General features: G+C 38.9%; 1 protein-coding gene across 1 annotated transcript in view; it reads right to left on the bottom strand.

The window, feature by feature from the left end:
• ephb2a (eph receptor B2a) overlaps positions 1 to 13,234 on the bottom strand; it is a 45,882-nt gene extending 32,648 nt beyond the window's left edge. The window contains exon 1 of the mRNA XM_044352945.1: positions 13,100 to 13,234. Within this exon, the coding sequence (XP_044208880.1) occupies positions 13,100 to 13,202 (103 nt within the window). The 5' untranslated portion in view covers positions 13,203 to 13,234. The remainder of the gene's footprint in view (positions 1 to 13,099) is intronic.
• Between the last annotated feature and the right edge of the window lie 4,335 nt (positions 13,235 to 17,569).

Here is a 17,569-nt window from a genome sequence, read left to right as displayed (position 1 = left end):
TGACTGGACACAATATGCTGCTGGAAATCACTCGACATGAAGGAACCACTGAACATCATCAATGACATAAAACTTGCAGCGCTGACACTTGGTGCTTCTTACGAGGCTGTATGAATTATGTATGGAACGTATATATATACAGTATATATCAGTAAAAACCTGATGCTTGTTCTGATCAACACACTCTAAACATGGCCAAGCTCTCTTTCTCTGTCCAATAATGACTCCCTCCCCTTCCCACTGGCTCCATCTGTCCCTACATTCCTGCAGTATATATATAGAGAGAGCTCTTGTTCTGCCTTTCTCTGCAGGATTCAATGAAAAGTAGGGCAAAGAGGAGGAGAGAGTGGGCCAACTAAGTCCAGCACACATAATCTGTGTAGGCTGCGCCACGCTCTGTACGCCATGCTGGATTAAACCCACAGGGATACATCAGACAAATTCACTTTCCTTTCATTAGGTATCAGAAGGTATTAAACCTTTAATGTCGAGGTGATGTTATTATGATGATATCGTAGATTTTAGATGTGATGTACTATCCACAAGGTAGAGGTCTGGCATCACGTACATGCACACTGATAAAGAAACATCATGTCTGTCTCTGACGAGGCCAGATTACCCAGAAGCTCCAGCTTCACTGTGTCTGTTGGTTGTGTGCAACAGAGAAACTGAGTAAGTACATTTCTTGTAAATACAAGACTGCAGTCGACCACTCTTAACTATTACATTATAAGTTAAAGCACAATAAGGATAAAAGCTTATTTCCATCCAGGGGAAAGATGAGTAAGATGGTGAGTTAAATTAAAACACATCCAATAACAACAAAAACACTTCTTCACTTGAGTATTTCAGTTTCATGCTACTCTATACTTCTACACTACATATCAGAGGGAAATATTATAGTACTTTTTACTCCAGAACATTTATCTGCAGTTACTTGTCAGATTTAAGGTAAACTACACGACAGTATAGAGAGAAGTTAACAGTCGTCACCTCCATCAGTATGAAAATGTTACATTCAGTGTAATCCATCAGTAATGTAAGTAATACATACTGTAATATGCTGAGCATGTTTTGTCCAGTGTGTGTCCACATCTGGTGCTTTTAAACATCGCTACGTCTTTTAACTTTAAACAATATGTGTGCAGACACACACATAACTGTGGCCACACACCCTGCTGTATAAATATCCTGGCTGTAATTACTGGATATGACTGTATGTGATCATGAATGTATAGTTTCTAACCAGTTATTAATACTGTCTCACTCTGCTCCTCGTACACTCGCATCTTTAATGATCAAAGTTTGTTTGATAGTCAAAGCCTAAACTGTCTGAATATTCCCACAACTATAAATTGTCCGACTGTTTCAAATCAATCTGCTTGTCTTCACTAAATATTATTGCACCTCTGAAGGTTTAATCCTCAGAAAGAAAGCAGCCTCGGATAAATGACAAAGTGCAGATGGAAAAAGATCCATTACAACATGATGAAGGAGTTATTATTACACTATAATAATATGGTTAAATATGTGAGAACACACTATCTCCCAGCTGAACGTGATGCTGATTGTTAAATGTTTTTGGCTGGACTGGAACAGCAGAGTCAGATCTATAACCACGACTGTCTGTGACTGACAGACTGAGTGATGAAGTTTGGAGAGTTTCCTCATTGGCTGTTGCTCTTTCAAAATGAATCGTCATGAGATGATGGAAGTGGAGGACAGCGGCGATGTAGAACAAACGTGTTTCTGCTCCGAGCTCTCAGCTCCGATGATAAATGCAGCACAGTTGGCTGAACTCCTGTTTAAACAGACGAGTATCAGCGTCTTTACCGTCTCCTTCTCTACCGTCCAGCGTGATCGACTCCTCAGCTGACAGCGAGACACTCCGCAGTGTGTTTTGATTTTATAACTGAACTAAAACCAGGATGCAAACTTTTTATTTCTGACGTTTTCACATCACAAACGATGAACAGCAGCATTAAAACACGAGTCTTGCAGGTAAAACATGAGACTCATGTGGCTGTTATATCAGGTTAGTGTGGGGCGGCTGATCTGCAGGTGCACTTGATTTGACTGTACCTGCAGTAACCGGGCGGAGACAAGCCTCCTGAATTTGAACCCAAAATTCTGTCAAAACTTTCATTTATAATTTCCACTGCAGCCTCCTTAAAAGGCTGATAGAGGCCTGATGCACTTAACAGGCCTCTTAACTCTTCAATGCTAAATCAGATTATACATACAGCCACACTGCACAAGTGTGTAACATTTGATACAATTCTACCAACAGGGGGCGCTACTGTAATATTATAACATGATGTTTCCACACTTCTGTCGTCTTTAATAAAATGAAACTTGGTACAAAAGTTGTCCATGAGAATGTGCAGCATATTGGCACCAATAACCCCACAACCATACTACTTATTAACTGCCAAGTCTCCTAAATATAATATTCCATGGTAACTAAATTCATCAAAGTTGTACAGACAGGGATGCTGAACCAGTCTGTAGCGTTTGTTACAAGGTGGTGCTACAAAATCTGAAACAATTGCTGCTGCACCAAAATGAACAAACATGCGGTTCAGCTTCCAGTTCTGCCAGTTTTACATTTCAGTTTCCAACATTTTCAAGCAAAATTCATTTTAGATTTCTGCATTTTCAGCAATGCTTTGCAATTTATTTCAGCTGTCAGCATTCACACGCATTTACACACACAGGAAATGCATTTCTAGTCTTGTGATCTTTGTTCTTCTCTTTATTATTATTCCACATTCTGGACGTTTTTGGCCCTTTTCAACTGCTGTTTACTTTGTGCTATAAAAACTATTCCTGTCAAACTGTGCAGCTCATTCAGCAGATGTGTGCTTGTATTTTTCTTTATTGTGACACGTTTCAGTGATTTTATATATATTTCTTAAACAATTAAAATGTGTAATGGCAGTCTATGGGAGGAATGGTCACTTTGAGACTCAACTGCTTGGACATCATACAGACCCCATTACAACTTTAAAACCGTCACAAAACTTCAGATCAGATTGTGTTGTGATACTTTTTGTACTTTTGGAGCAATTTATGTTTAAATTGAGGGCTTTTACAGCAGTTTTCAGATCTCACCAGTGTGTCATGTGACCAGGCACAGACTAGAGACTAGAGATATTTTTAGACCAGAAAAAACACGTCTCACTCCCACAGTTTTAACTCTTCAAGCACAAACCATACGTTAAGATGTTCCCTCCTTTCTCTCACAGTGTAAATTCATTTCACAGAGGACTTGTAGTTTTTGGGATCTAAACCTTAATTGATAGTCTGCAGGCTGTGCGTCTCCTTTGACTCCAGTGTCTTAAACTGACAGATTCTCTCCTCCTTCAAACATTTTGTGAACATTTCATACATTCTCATGTTAAACTAATTCTGCTGCCACTAATGATGCACAAATCTCTGAACTACAAACTCGAGTTTAAGGCAAATAAACTTCTCCTCAACAAAATGTAAACTTTTTTCTCCCATTTCAGGGAACGTCTGTCAGCTCGGTGGTTTCAACACAGTTCTCATAGTCAGCTGTCAGATGTTCAATACCTCCTCAGTGCTCCTCATAAGATTGCTCTTATGAACAAAGTTGCTTTGGATCTTTATCATGTACCATCATTCAATGCAATATCATTATTCATATCATTATTTCATATTTAGATTGATATGCATGCAAATTTTTGTTGTTGTCTGCAAACAGTATGTCTGGATAGTGCAGAGATTGAAGAGTTTACAACTTCTTTACCTGAAAACTGAAAACTGCCTCAGTCTCACAACACAAACAAATAAAAACCAATACAACATACTGGCATGCACAAATACAAACACGTACACAAAATTATCCAGAGAACTCTTCTTCTGGACAATCTACAAGCCATATTTTATGCAATCAAAAGGTTAAATAGTAAAATCTATCATGTTAGCTCGGTGCTCAGCACTGCAGTTTTACAAACATGAGGTTGTAGGTTTGATTCCCTCAGCTTGGTAAAATTTCAGTATTATTCAGTTTCTAGCAATGTAATCCGAAATATTTCAGCTTTCAGCAATCACACGCAACGTCTTCAGAAATTGTGTTTTCTAGTTCATTAATAGCACCAACAGCCCCACCATGTGGCCATTAGTGAAACACCACCACATGATTCAGTTACCACAGATTTCGGGTTTTATCTTCAGATGTGAATCACCAACACGTCTTGCTGGGACACTTTCACAGTAGCAACAACAGATGTATCTTTGAAACCTCTCTGGAGGTTCATTCATGCAACTCTGGAGGCCGTTTATCTCATTTTACGCCCTCGTTCTGTCGAAGAACGTACTGGCCGTATAAAAACAAGCAAGCAAAGAAAAATAATTCATATTCATGAACTTTTGACCATGACACTCAAACTGTTTTCCCATCATGCATTGGTTTATGTAAACAGAAAGTACAATGTTAGCATGGAACAAACAAAGTGCCCATTTTGGCCACTGAGCCTCCTAACAGGTCAATCTGCCCATCAGATGCAATCAGTTATATGCACCTTTTCATTTATGTGTCCAAACCTTGGACTGCTACTGTATATATGAGACAGAGCTGCCTGTGAATGTGCACCTGTTCCCTCCGGTCCAATCATGAGAAGCAGAACACTATTACCATGACAACGAGTTGTCACTGTCTGTCACGAGGAGTGGACATTATCCTGCAGTCCAGCGCTGAACCTGTGTGTTCAGACTGCAGCTGAGTTTCCAATGAACACTTGGATCACTGACTCCATCTGGCAGTCTGAGTCTCGGTCGGAGATCAGTGACATGATATAAAATCTGATATAAATGTCTATTTGTAGATAATTATAGACCTTGTGATTTCACGTTAGCTACTACGGCAGTAAAACACACATTAAGAAAGTCTTAATCTAATTCAATATAATTCACATGAAAGATAAACCTTTATTGTACCTATGCAAGCTTTATTCACTGATGAAGATCATGTGATACAGTTGAGAGCTTTGGGATTGTTTGTAAAAACAATAAATGAAATTTGAAACGTAACTTTTAAGCCACTGCGGAGCAAAAAAGATCTACTGAGCGATCATGTTAACAGATCCATCTCCAAACATCCACAAATACAGACAGCGTGAAAGCTCTGCTGTTCAAACCTGCCAACAACCAACTAACTCCAACCATTTTCCTTTTGTCCGCTAAACAAAAATGACTGAGACGAGATTAGTTTACAAAGTTAATATGTCCAAAAAGGATTTCCCAAATGTCACAATACGCTGGTTTACTTTAGCAGTGTGTGTGTTGGTGCACTGACTGTTCTAATAGTGAGGTCTATCTGTAGCATTGGGCATCTGGATGACACTCAGTACAGACACTGATAGAGCAGATGTCACATGGACTAAATCTACGGATCTTGTGGGGAAAGAGAACATGCTTCACTAGATTTATGGTTCTGCTTCAGTGGAGTCACAATCTCAATATCCTGTTGGCGAAAATGTGCTGCAGCCTTTTAGGCTTTGGGGAGAAATAAAGGCTCAAACACACTGAAAACGTCTGACGAACATTTTGAAGTAAATTTGTTGTTTTAAATGGCCAAATGTGCACCAAAAACATTATGAGGCGCATCAAACTGTCTTGAAGCCCAGACTCTGACCTGGTTTTGATTTTGGAGCATCAAATAAGGATCCAGTGACAAAGATGTGGTTTCTACAGCTGAAAACTGTGTCTATCAGCCAAACTTAAGATGATGATGTAGACGGACCAGTGGGAGACTCAAGGCTCTGATGACATGAGGGTCATGAGACAATAGCTATAATTCTACTGTAATTTTTGTACTAACTGTACAAACTGATTGCTACAGTGATGACGATGCTACCAGAGGCGAGAGACATGGTTCTCATTATACTGTCAAGAGGAGCAGTGAAGTCACACTAATATAATGTATCTACAGCCCCTTACAGACACGCACCCTTTATGTTCATCTGATGGCAATCTAACATGGAAACACTGGAAGAGACCATTTTAAGGAATCTTCTCATATCAGATCAGTCTATAACAACAGTTTCTCCTTCTTACAACCACAATAATCAGATCAGTCCTGTTTCAATAAATATCCAGAAAAACACTTTATATACATACAACATGTTGGCTAAGAGGACTTGAAGAGAGGCAACTTAACATCCTATCAGTCAATGATTGTGCACGCCAGACTTAATAAAACACGTAGCAAAATTTACTCACTAATAACATTAAATGATGAACCTGACCCCTTTAACACTCTGTGCACCAGGTGCCAAATATCACACGAGCTTCATTTCTCTCCGTAAATGTTCCGTCACGTCTGAATGAAGCTGTAAAAACATCTAAATTAATTGCAGTGCAGCGAATTTAAAAGTACACAGTGACTCTGAGCCTGTTTCAGAAGCCTGATCAGCATCATCAGGTGATGCACGTGTAACCACAACCAACAGTGATGTCACAGTGTCCTGCAGTACACATGTACATCACTGCAGCAAGGTGAGAAGTAAAACCAGGGCAATTGACACACAGGCTAGACACACGAGACATAAACCTACTGAAGTTCAATGTTACTGGTCGTTTGGTCCAGAAAATCTGGCCAGTAATGTGATTTGATTTTAATTTTCTTTTTTATTTAGGATGGGAAGATGTTAGAGAAGGAGAAAAAATATTAAAAGGATGGGAAGATAAGATCCAATAGCAGACATCTGTATGTACAAATACACAAAATCAAAATGAAATTAAAACTAAATAAGTACTAATTACAAGTGGGCCGTTTACAAAGATAATCCATAAGGATGAGACTGCGGAGAGAGAAGCACTGCTGTGGCTCTCCGTCATGCTAACACAGATATCAAGTTGAAATTCCCAAGTTTGGTGAAGCGACCATAGGCCAGTGAAGAACTGGGTCATGGGCTGTTTTGATGCTCAATGTTTTCTGTCACTGCTCCCAGAGGCGAAAGAGCACTGTGCTGAACGCTGAATATTGATTGGCTTAGATAACTGACTTCCACTGAGAAATGTCAGCAGAGGCCACCGAGGCCAGGCTGGCTTCTCTCCATGAACAAAGAAGAAGAGTCGTCTCTAAGGAATGAGGACAAACGTTGGGTTGAATGAGTTCATGTAATACGTTGAAAGTGAAACTGAAACTCTCTTCACCTTCTGTGTAAGAAACGATAAACTATCAAATGTCATTTATCATTGCTGGATTTATATGTGTGGAAATAACGTCTACATGTCAAACCACATCAAAAGTATTCTGACATGTGTCACTCATCTGTCTCATGGAGCAGATACGTTTCTATTTTATCAAACCGACTCAGACACTCACGCCACGCTGAGAGATGATGGACGACCAGACTGTCAGAACTCACAGGAACAAGAAGACCTTTGAGTGCTGAGGTCACACATGAGCTCATACGCAGCATCGAACAGTGTCAGGTTGTTGAAAAGTGACTGTAGTGAGGCAGTATCACTGCAGGAACAGAACATACACCAATATTGTGTACTTTATTGATTTCTTATCAATTATAAATTTCATTTCATTTAACTTTTAAATAAGTTCAGTGGTGCAAGAACGTGAACCAGTGTCTGTCGAGACTGGTGGAACGATCTGAAATAATTAGATGAATAATATGTAATTTCTGCCGTTAGTGGTCCTGAGACGGGTGTGACGCTACTGACAGGAGACCAAATGAAACCGTCTGTTACCTCCATTAAAATGACTTCTGAGTTTGATTTGGGAAAATGTAAGAACACAACTTATATTATAAGTCGTAGTATATATAAGTATTAAGTATATAACACAGGTCTAGTTGTTTTTAGACATTTTACTGCGTTAATGTTACGCATTATAGCTTTGAATAAATAATAAAATATAATAAAAAACTAGTAAATCATAACACATAAAGAGCAACTTGCACTTTTCACATCACAACTCACAGTAAGAAGCCTCTGATATTAGTCCTGATGTGAGCTTCATATCAGCAGTGTTTCTAATCACAAGGAAACAATTATCATGTAACACAGTGCTGCTGGTATTGTGGGAACAACACAGACTGGTGCAAGATATTATAATTATGTGCAACGCAGCTCCAGCTGAGAGGCAGCGAGGAGCCATGATACGCTGGTCAATGAACACTTCATAACATCTGTGCTTCACCGCTGTAAATGTGCCAGGTAAAAATAGCCTGTGTGAATGAATGGAAGAGTGAAAGCAGAGCAGAGAAAGGCTGACTTATAGTCCAGGCTGGTGCTGACTGGATTGCTTGTGACGTAGCTGAAACTGTCAGGTCTGAGTTACATAAAGCAGCGAAGGGAAGATGGCAGCAGAGCCCAGAGAGGACGAACTGCCTCCATACTGTAGGTTGGCTGTTAATGTCAGCGGGGAACGATCCCCTCAACGTTTTGGTTCTTTATTCTTTATTATTGCCAGAGGTGGAAAGTAACTAAGTACATTTACTGCAGTATGGTACTTAAGTACAGTTTTAAGGTTCTTGTACTTTACTTGAGTATTTCCATGTGATGCTACTTTCTACTTTCTACTCCACTACATTTATTTGACAGCTTTAGTTACTTTTCAGATGAAGATTTGACACAATGGATAATATAACAAGCTTTTAAAATACAACACATTGTTAAAGATGAAACCAGTGGTTTCCAACCTTTTTAACTAAACTAGCTAACTGTATATAAAGTAGTGTAAACTAGCTCCACCTCCAGCAGCTACAACAGTAACATGCTGCTCTAACACTGATGCTTCACTATTAATAATCTAATGATGTCATATATAATAATATATCAGTCAGAGGGACCAAACCACTACTTTTACTGCAATACTTTAACTACATCAAGCTCATAATACTTATGTACTTTTACTGCAATACTTTAACTACATCAAGCTCATAATACTTATGTACTTTTACTGCAATACTTTAACTACATCGAGCTCATAATACTTATGTACTTTTACTGCAATACTTTAACTACATCGAGCTCATAATACTTATGTACTTTTACTGCAATACTTTAACTACATCAAGCTCATAATACTTATGTACTTTTACTGCAATACTTTAACTACATCGAGCTCATAATACTTATGTACTTTTACTGCAATACTTTAACTACATCGAGCTCATAATACTTATGTACTTTTACTGCAATACTTTAACTACATCGAGCTCATAATACTTATGTACTTTTACTGCAATACTTTAACTACATCGAGCTCATAATACTTATGTACTTTTACTGCAATACTTTAACTACATCGAGCTCATAATACTTATGTACTTTTACTGCAATACTTTAACTACATCGAGCTCATAATACTTATGTACTTTTACTGCAATACTTTAACTACATCGAGCTCATAATACTTATGTACTTTTACTGCAATACTTTAACTACATCGAGCTCATAATACTTATGTACTTTTACTGCAATACTTTAACTACATCAAGCTCATAATACTTATGTACTTTTACTGCAATACTTTAACTACATCAAGCTCATAATACTTATGTACTTTTACTGCAGTCCCATCTCATCCATTGTAGCTAACTTCTATTAAGATCTAATGAGGTTTATATTTTTTGTCTGCTACAGTATAAATATCTGTCCTGTATTCTCTAATAGTCTCATGATGATGCCCATCATCTTCACATTAATTAGACAGAATACACTCTCTACATATACGTTATCTACATATATGGAGACCTGGTTTCCACACAGCCTGTCAAATCTTGTGTAAAGCAATAACGTGTCGTTCTATCATCAGCAGAGCAGACGGTCACACTGAGCCTGATTGCATCCTGCTACACAACACAACAACATCACACTCTGAACAACAGTCTAACTTACAAACATGAACACAGGTCTTTTCCTGCAGCTTAGCTTGTTCAATGAGCCACCAAACAAACATTCACTGCTATCGTCAGTCAGATGCTGGTTTGATCACTGCTCTTCAACAACACGCTGTCTGGTCATGACTGGTCGCTGCAGCTCAGGTGTGTTCACGTTGTCTCTCATTCCCTGCAGTGTAACACCGTCACTCTGACAGCCTGCCAGCTGCTGTCAATCAAACACAAACACCAACACACCCTGACAGCCGGGTGAGACAAAAAGAAACATTTCTGACTATTGACGATACATTTAAAAACATGCTGACATTATTATTAATTAATGAGTCAGCGTTATTTCAGTTGGAGCATAAAAGTTAAACTATATTCTTGTGAGACATCTGAAGATCTTATCGTCAGTAGGAAGAGGATGAATGTCTCAGAGTGAAGGGAAGTCAGAGAGTACTGAGGGACGGACTAACACATTGTTGGTTTGGGATCGGGTCTTTTATATATATATATATAGAGAGTAGCCATTAGACTTTAATACAGTAATCTGAGGGATCTTCCTAAAAATAAGACAATTCTCTGTATCTCTTGTTGACACAGGTTGGAAGCTCGCTGTCGTCTAAACGCCGCTGTTTCCTTTCACTGGCAAGAGGCCCCAGATCAAAAGTACCCCTGTTGACAGGGGGTGTCCACATACTTTTGGCCATGTACTGGAGGGATAAACAGGCTTTTGGCAAAGAATGGAGATCAACTTTGAGGATGACGTGATGTTACAAGAACTCCTCTCAGACATAGGACAACATGTAACTGCTTCAACACAGTGTCACTATGAAATGATGCTCATTGGCTGTGAAGGAATCACAAAACTTTCCAGCCCTGCAGCGATTCATCGTCACCGGAGCAGCCTGTTCTCTGACGATAGCAAATCAACAATTTGGCTTCCAGCCTGAGAGAGAACCTGTTAACGGCCTCAGATGATCACATATCTGTCTAAACTCCTAATTTAACCCCTCGGCGTCTGGAATACAGTCATATAGAGACTTTATTTATCATGCAGGTTCTAGTTTGATTCAGTGTAAACGTCTGAAGCATCACTTGTAGTTTGAAAAGAAGGTTAATGAATTAACTTCAGTTGTAACTATCAGCAGTGGTGTTTTCTATTCTTTTTACAGTCTGTACCTTACTAGCAATCATTCAACTGTGACTGATTTACTGATTCAGATCAGGGTTAATATAATATGACAGACGCATGTAAAACCATTTTTCCAGCTTTCACTACATGTTCAGTAGGAGAATTAGTCTGGTGGTTTCTTACATTTCTACACTTTGTGAATGTATTTAATGTTTATTTTTTAAGGACAAGTACATAACATGAACTTATACCACAAACCACAGTATTTATAGCCTCAGCTAGTTTGTAATGTCCGTCTCTAGACGGGTTATTTGTCTTATATTCAGTTAATTTGAATTAAAACAAAGATTTCAAAGAAGAACTTCAACAATTTAGTGTTGCTCTCATAATGCTGATAGTCTCAGAGACATTAAGAGGCTGAGATTTCCATTACTATGAGTCAAGCTCTGAAAACACTGCATTTCCCATAATGCAGCTCGCATATGAAGACATCATGAGGGTTATTCTCTCAGACTTGACAAAGGGCCTCCAGAGCCACAGAGGACATGATACAAGTTTACAGGCTGAGTAGTACTGAGTGTCTTTACATGAGACTTCCTGTGATTCATCTCTGATAAGACAGTGTGTTTGAATCCAGGTTCATGGATTTAAAGAACAGAAGCTCTTTAACTGTGTGTCTGCTCAATAAGAACGTTACATCTAATAATGAGCACTGAGAGGAAAGCAGTACAGGGACGCCCGTCATTCTCCCCCCAGCAGGTTAATCTGGCCCACATATTGTATAACTGATGTAATAATTTTATCCTTCAGCTACACTTTCAGAAAAGTGAGATTCAAATATCCATGAACATCATATCAACAAAGACTAAACACCAAAGATGTACGTTGGTGGTTTCTGAGTTTGTAACTGAACGTTTTAATCTTTTTTCCTTTCATGACACAGTTTTATCAGAGCAGCTGCAGCTTTATATCTATATTCAAAACATTTATATCAGTTACTTTGTTTTGACGTTGGCTGCAGGAAACATAACTGCTACAGGTTCAGTGTCTGTTACTACTAAATGCTGATACCAGTATTTTTAACTGGTCTGCCAGTAGCCTGTAGTTGATAGTGAGATGACAGTGAGCCTGTCTGCATGTCTGGAGATGTTAAATTCCTCTACAAGCATTAAACTACTATCTCATCCAATCACAGTTAACCCTTCACCAGTTTCCCTCTTTTTTGCCATTTAATGAGTTTTAAGGGGGTGAAAACAGTCTCATCCCACATTTGACGGCATATTTGTTATTTATTAGTTTATTCTTGCTTTTAAAAAAAAAATTAAAAAAAATAAATCATCCAACAGCTTCACTGAGTCAAATATAAGCAGCCTCATGTTTTACACATTTCTCCATGATTCAGTTGATCATCTTTTGCATCTCCGCTATGATTTAATATTCTGTCTGTGAATAAAGTCACAGCGGGAGTCTGTAATGACTGAATCACTGCAGGTCAGTGAGGCTTCGTTTATTTTACACAGTCGAAACACAAAAAAACGCGGTTTATCTGATGAATGCATAGATATGTAACACTGTGTTCATATCTGGGGGACGTGTGTAGATTAGCAGATATTTATTCTTTTATATCTTGACTGCACAGACCGACTTGATGTGCAGCTCTGGTCATTCTGGTCATTTACTGGTTCAGGCCTCCTGTTGGTTTTGCAGATGAAATGTATAAACACACATGTTGCAGCTCATATTAACACATAAACCTCAACCAGACTGATCAGAAGCAGCTCCAAGTGGACAAAACCAGCACCGGGACGTGAAATAACGAGAGGAAGAAGAAGAAGACCTTCATGTTCAGGCCAGTCGAGACAGCGCGACTCTCGACACTGATGAATCTTACCGACAAATAAACAGTAAAAACCGGACAAGCAGATTAAATCCAGCCTAACCTACAACCAGTGTTTGACAGTGAGCTCTAACACATTCACATCCGAGCAGCACTTCACTGCTGTGCGTTAATGATGGAGCTGCTGTGCCGGTCTCTCTCTCTCTCTCTCTCTCTCAGCACATCCAGCCAGACAGGAGTTGATCACCGGCTTACCTTCTGCAGCCCACACCGCTGGCAGCATCCACAGCAAACACAACATATCCATAGTCAGTATTATAATTCCCGGCACTTGACTGTAAAAAGCCAATGCGTTCATCGCGCAGCAGCCGTCCAGCAGCGGGCCATTGACAGCGGATTCATTCAGAGGCGAAGAGCGTCATCATCATCCTCATCCTCATCCTCAGCAGCAGCAGCAGCGGCAGCGGCAGCGGGGGGATAAAAACTGAGGAGCTGCTGCGGTTGGACGAAACCAAAAGGCAGGGGGCGGAAAAACACCGGCGAGACCCAACAGCTCCGGATACATACAAGGTTTACTGAGGAAGAACATAAACCTCAAACCCTCTTATTATTATTATTATTTATTAAATCTACGGGCTGTTTGTTAGTAGTCTACAATCTATTTATGTCTCTCTCCTCTTCTGTTTCTTCCTCCTGTTTTCTTTTATATAGTTCAAACAGTTTGTTAAACTATAAACAAGGATACAAGTAGTGCAGTAAGAAATAAATAATAATCATGTACAATATATAAAACCTGCTTCAATATATATTCTACATACTTATATATATATATATATATATACTCCTGACAAAGACTCCACAGACATTTGGGAAGAATTAATATTCTAGTTATTATTGAACTACCGGCTACCTGTCAGGTTATAACGGACTTCTACAATACTTCATACATGTGATGTGATTTTATTTCAGCCAAAATCATTGCTCCTTTTTCATTTTGGGGTACTTTAAATAATCACATCTGAACAAAGGTCCAGGGGACAATGTGTTGTCATGGATACTGTCATTCACCTCACCAGCAAACTTCACCAGCTTACACAAAGATGTCACTCACTTGTGTGTAAACACATGTTGACAGTTTTGAAGTCATTAAAATGTTTTGGTCTTCTTCCTGGTGTTTGTTCTCGTCCGGCTCCTCAAGGTGCAAGTTAATCCCTTCTTCATCTCTGTGCAGGTCTCCTTTCATCCCATTAAATAAATATATAGCTAACATAAATATAGCTAAAGATAAAACATGAGCTATGAATCAGAACACATATATATTGTTCATATACTCTTCTGATTGCAAACTGTGGAGTTAATTTAGTTTATTCTTCCATGTTTTGAGGCAAGTAAAACTGAAACAAACTGTTTGTCTTCTGTAGTTACAGAGTAAGTTCTGTTGGTTGTTCTCTTCTTACAGAGTAACTACAGGAGACGCAGGCTGTAATCTAAAGTGCACATTGTACGTCTTCTATCATAGTACACACATCCTTAAGTTAATATTTAATTAAACATACTTCTTATTTAAAATATTATTTAATTCTTTATTTCTTTGATTTCTTGCATTGCTTCTTCATTCCTCTTTATCATCTTCCTCTCCACTCCTGATGAAGATGACAGGGTTGAGGTTGGGATGAGGGGCCACATGTTGACCCTACAGAGAAAAACTGTTAGTTTCAGTCTCTTGACTGTAATTTATAGTGTGAGTTATAGTGTTATGATGTCTCCCACTTGGTGAGAAGCCATAAGAATCAAACTGTTGGCCGCACAACAGATGTGAATAAATACAATATTAATGGGCTACGTAAGGCTGTACAGGAAATATAATTTCCAGTAATTGCTATTTGCTGGCAAAGTCATCACAAATGAATATAAGCTCCAATGAGGATGTTGAGCATTTAGCCAGTGCAGCAGCAGATTAGCTTAGTGTCGGTTGACTATGTGAATAAAATCACCTGAACATGTTTCAGCTTCTGTAGGTAACAAACACACAAACATTGTACTGTTTTACATTGAATTTAATTACATTACTATTACAGCAATCATTAATTAGCTTGTAAAAACTGCAGGGTAACGTTACTGCTTTGCTGATTATGAAGCTAACAGTCCAACAGCATCTTTCTTTTGTTCAGTTACATGAGCCACAAACCAGACGGCTCTGTGCCAATACATATATTCAGATTATTACTCATCGTATGTTTACTGTAAAGTAGGTCAGCAGGGAGCAGATCGGGTGTGTTCCCTCATCTCACCAGCGTACACCTGTAGGGCGGGTGGGCGGAGAGCCTTTTCACTCAGTCACTGCTGTGATGTGATATGAATGAAGCGTACCCATTCAACTGATATGAAAGGTTATAAGTCTCAACTGTAACAGAGAAAACATAGTACTCTTGCATTATTATTGTCTTTATGGCATTTATTTTATTGTTCTTCCTATCCAAATCTTTGTCACTCGATTTACACTTTGTATTTTGCCTGTTTGTTGGTAATAAGGTCATTCATCAAAATAACATTTATTAAGTGCTGCAGAAGTCATCACATCTTCCCTGAAACGTCCAGATGTTTACTCAGTTTTATGGTTATACTGTACCCTGTAATAACATAACAGGTACCTAGTAGTTAAATAATAACTACAGTATTAATTCTCTCTGAATTCTTCCCAAATGTCCAGATTATTGCTCAGTAGGTCGTACGTACTCTGTAATAATAGAATAGGTAGTTAAACAATAACTACAATATAAGTAATTTGTGAGTTCCTAAATTGTTACTCTCTTATTCCATAACTTCACATCCTGTTTCCCAGAACCTACATATATGTGTTAGTACGTACTGTGCTGGTACAAAAGATTACACCGTAACTATGAAGTAACTGTACATTACGGGCTGTAATCTAAAGCGTGAACTGATTTAATGTTGTGTATTATATGTAGTTTTCATGTGTAAATTTGCAAATGAAAAAATGCTATAAATTGTAATGATGTGTAAAATCTTATTATGGAGTTGGATTCCAAGTTCTGCCACAGGGGGGCATGGGGTCCCTGGTGAGCCGGCTCGGTGTGGTAAGAAACATTATTTCCCAGTTCTTCACAGGACAGAATGTAATCTGGCTACAGGCCTGACACTCGGGGCCTGTTACAGCGACTGGGTTGACTGTTTATCAGAGTGATGGTGTGTGGAAGAAGTTGTTCCTGTGTCTGGTGGTTTTAGCGTCGCTACAGTGCTCAGTAGCGCCTACCAGAGGGGAGAAGCTGGAACAGGTTCTGTCCAGGCTGTGAGGGGTCTGCAGTGATTTTCCCAGCCCCTCTCCTGACTCTGGAGGTGTGCAGGTGATGGATGGTGGTCAGCTGCAGTCCTGACTGTCCGCTGTAGTCTGTTCCTGTACTGTTTGGTGGCCAACACAAACCAGACATGATGGATGTGCAGGGAACTGACCTGGATCAGCAGATCATGAGGCAGGTTGAACTTATACTTCCATTGATCTGGGAATCTAATTTGTTATTTCAGAATTATTTTACATTAATCAAAATCAAAGACCATAAATAAATGTAATCTTAGTGACCCCAACTCTCATCCAATGCGTAGCCATCCAGTAGACAACCTGCACTGAAAGTCAAATCAATGTTGTGTATGAGATTTTCTTCAAAGTCTTTACCTGGAACAGTTTGTGACTGTTTGTACTGGCAAAACATCTTCCAGATAAACGTTTCTCCTCACTTATCAATTATCAACATCCATACAAATATGCAACAATAATAATGTGCAAAAAATGCAAATCCAGTTTAATTACCCCAGTCTAATCTTTTTACTTGCAGGAAGTCTTCTTCCTTTCCAGCAAATACTTTCCTCGCATTTTACCTCAAAAATGCTGATCCTGTGTAGAAAATAGTCAATTAGTTGTGCAAATGGCGTGACTTGTCTCAGGAGATGTTTCAGGGGTAACATAATGTTGAAACCTGAAGGTTTCAAGAAACCACTGAGCAATTATTCCTTTTACAAATGAGTTAATGTGAAGCATATATTAAAGTATTAGTAGTAGTAGTTCGAGAGCATCATTGACTTTACTGATGATGCCGTAACAGAAAACACTGTTGGCATTTTACTTGTCTCAAATTTGCCATCCATAACTTCAGCGATGAAGATGTTCCTGAATATTGATAAAAAAAAAGTTTTTTACTCATTTTATATTGTTTGGGCCTTATTCCTGTAATACAGCCAGTGTATCAGGCTAAATATGCAGATAATTGTGTATGATTGGGTTACATAATGAAGCCATTACTCTGAAAGCACATTCCTCTGCAGATCTATTATCAGATCAGATCAAATACGCTAAAGTCACATTTGTGAACAAATGTTGTAAGTCTCAGTGTTTTTCTATTAACAGCTAGCATAACAAGATACCAGTTCTTATTGCGTTGAACACACAGGTGATCATATAACAGTGAAAGGTTTATTTGGTCACGTTTGCAGTGTTTTTGCAGAAGCACCTGCAGTTGCAGCAGAAGGTGGTTGTTTGTTACTGGAACACTAGATGAGTCCTCCATGCTGATACTCTCACCGTGCACCTCCTAGTGCCCCCTCACTATGAGGTCTAGAGGTCTAAAGTGGCCGTCAGTTCATTGCTGTCATCAGTGACGTAGATACTGGAGCCATGAACCTTTTCAAATGTAAACAGTGACGTTAGTCGTT

The sequence above is a fragment of the Thunnus albacares genome, chromosome 5 (genome assembly GCF_914725855.1).
Source record: "Thunnus albacares chromosome 5, fThuAlb1.1, whole genome shotgun sequence".
In the NCBI taxonomy this organism is placed as follows: Eukaryota; Metazoa; Chordata; class Actinopteri; order Scombriformes; family Scombridae; genus Thunnus; species Thunnus albacares.
The sequence above is the reverse complement of the archived record's forward strand: the minus strand, read 5'-3'. Positions and strand labels throughout refer to the sequence as shown.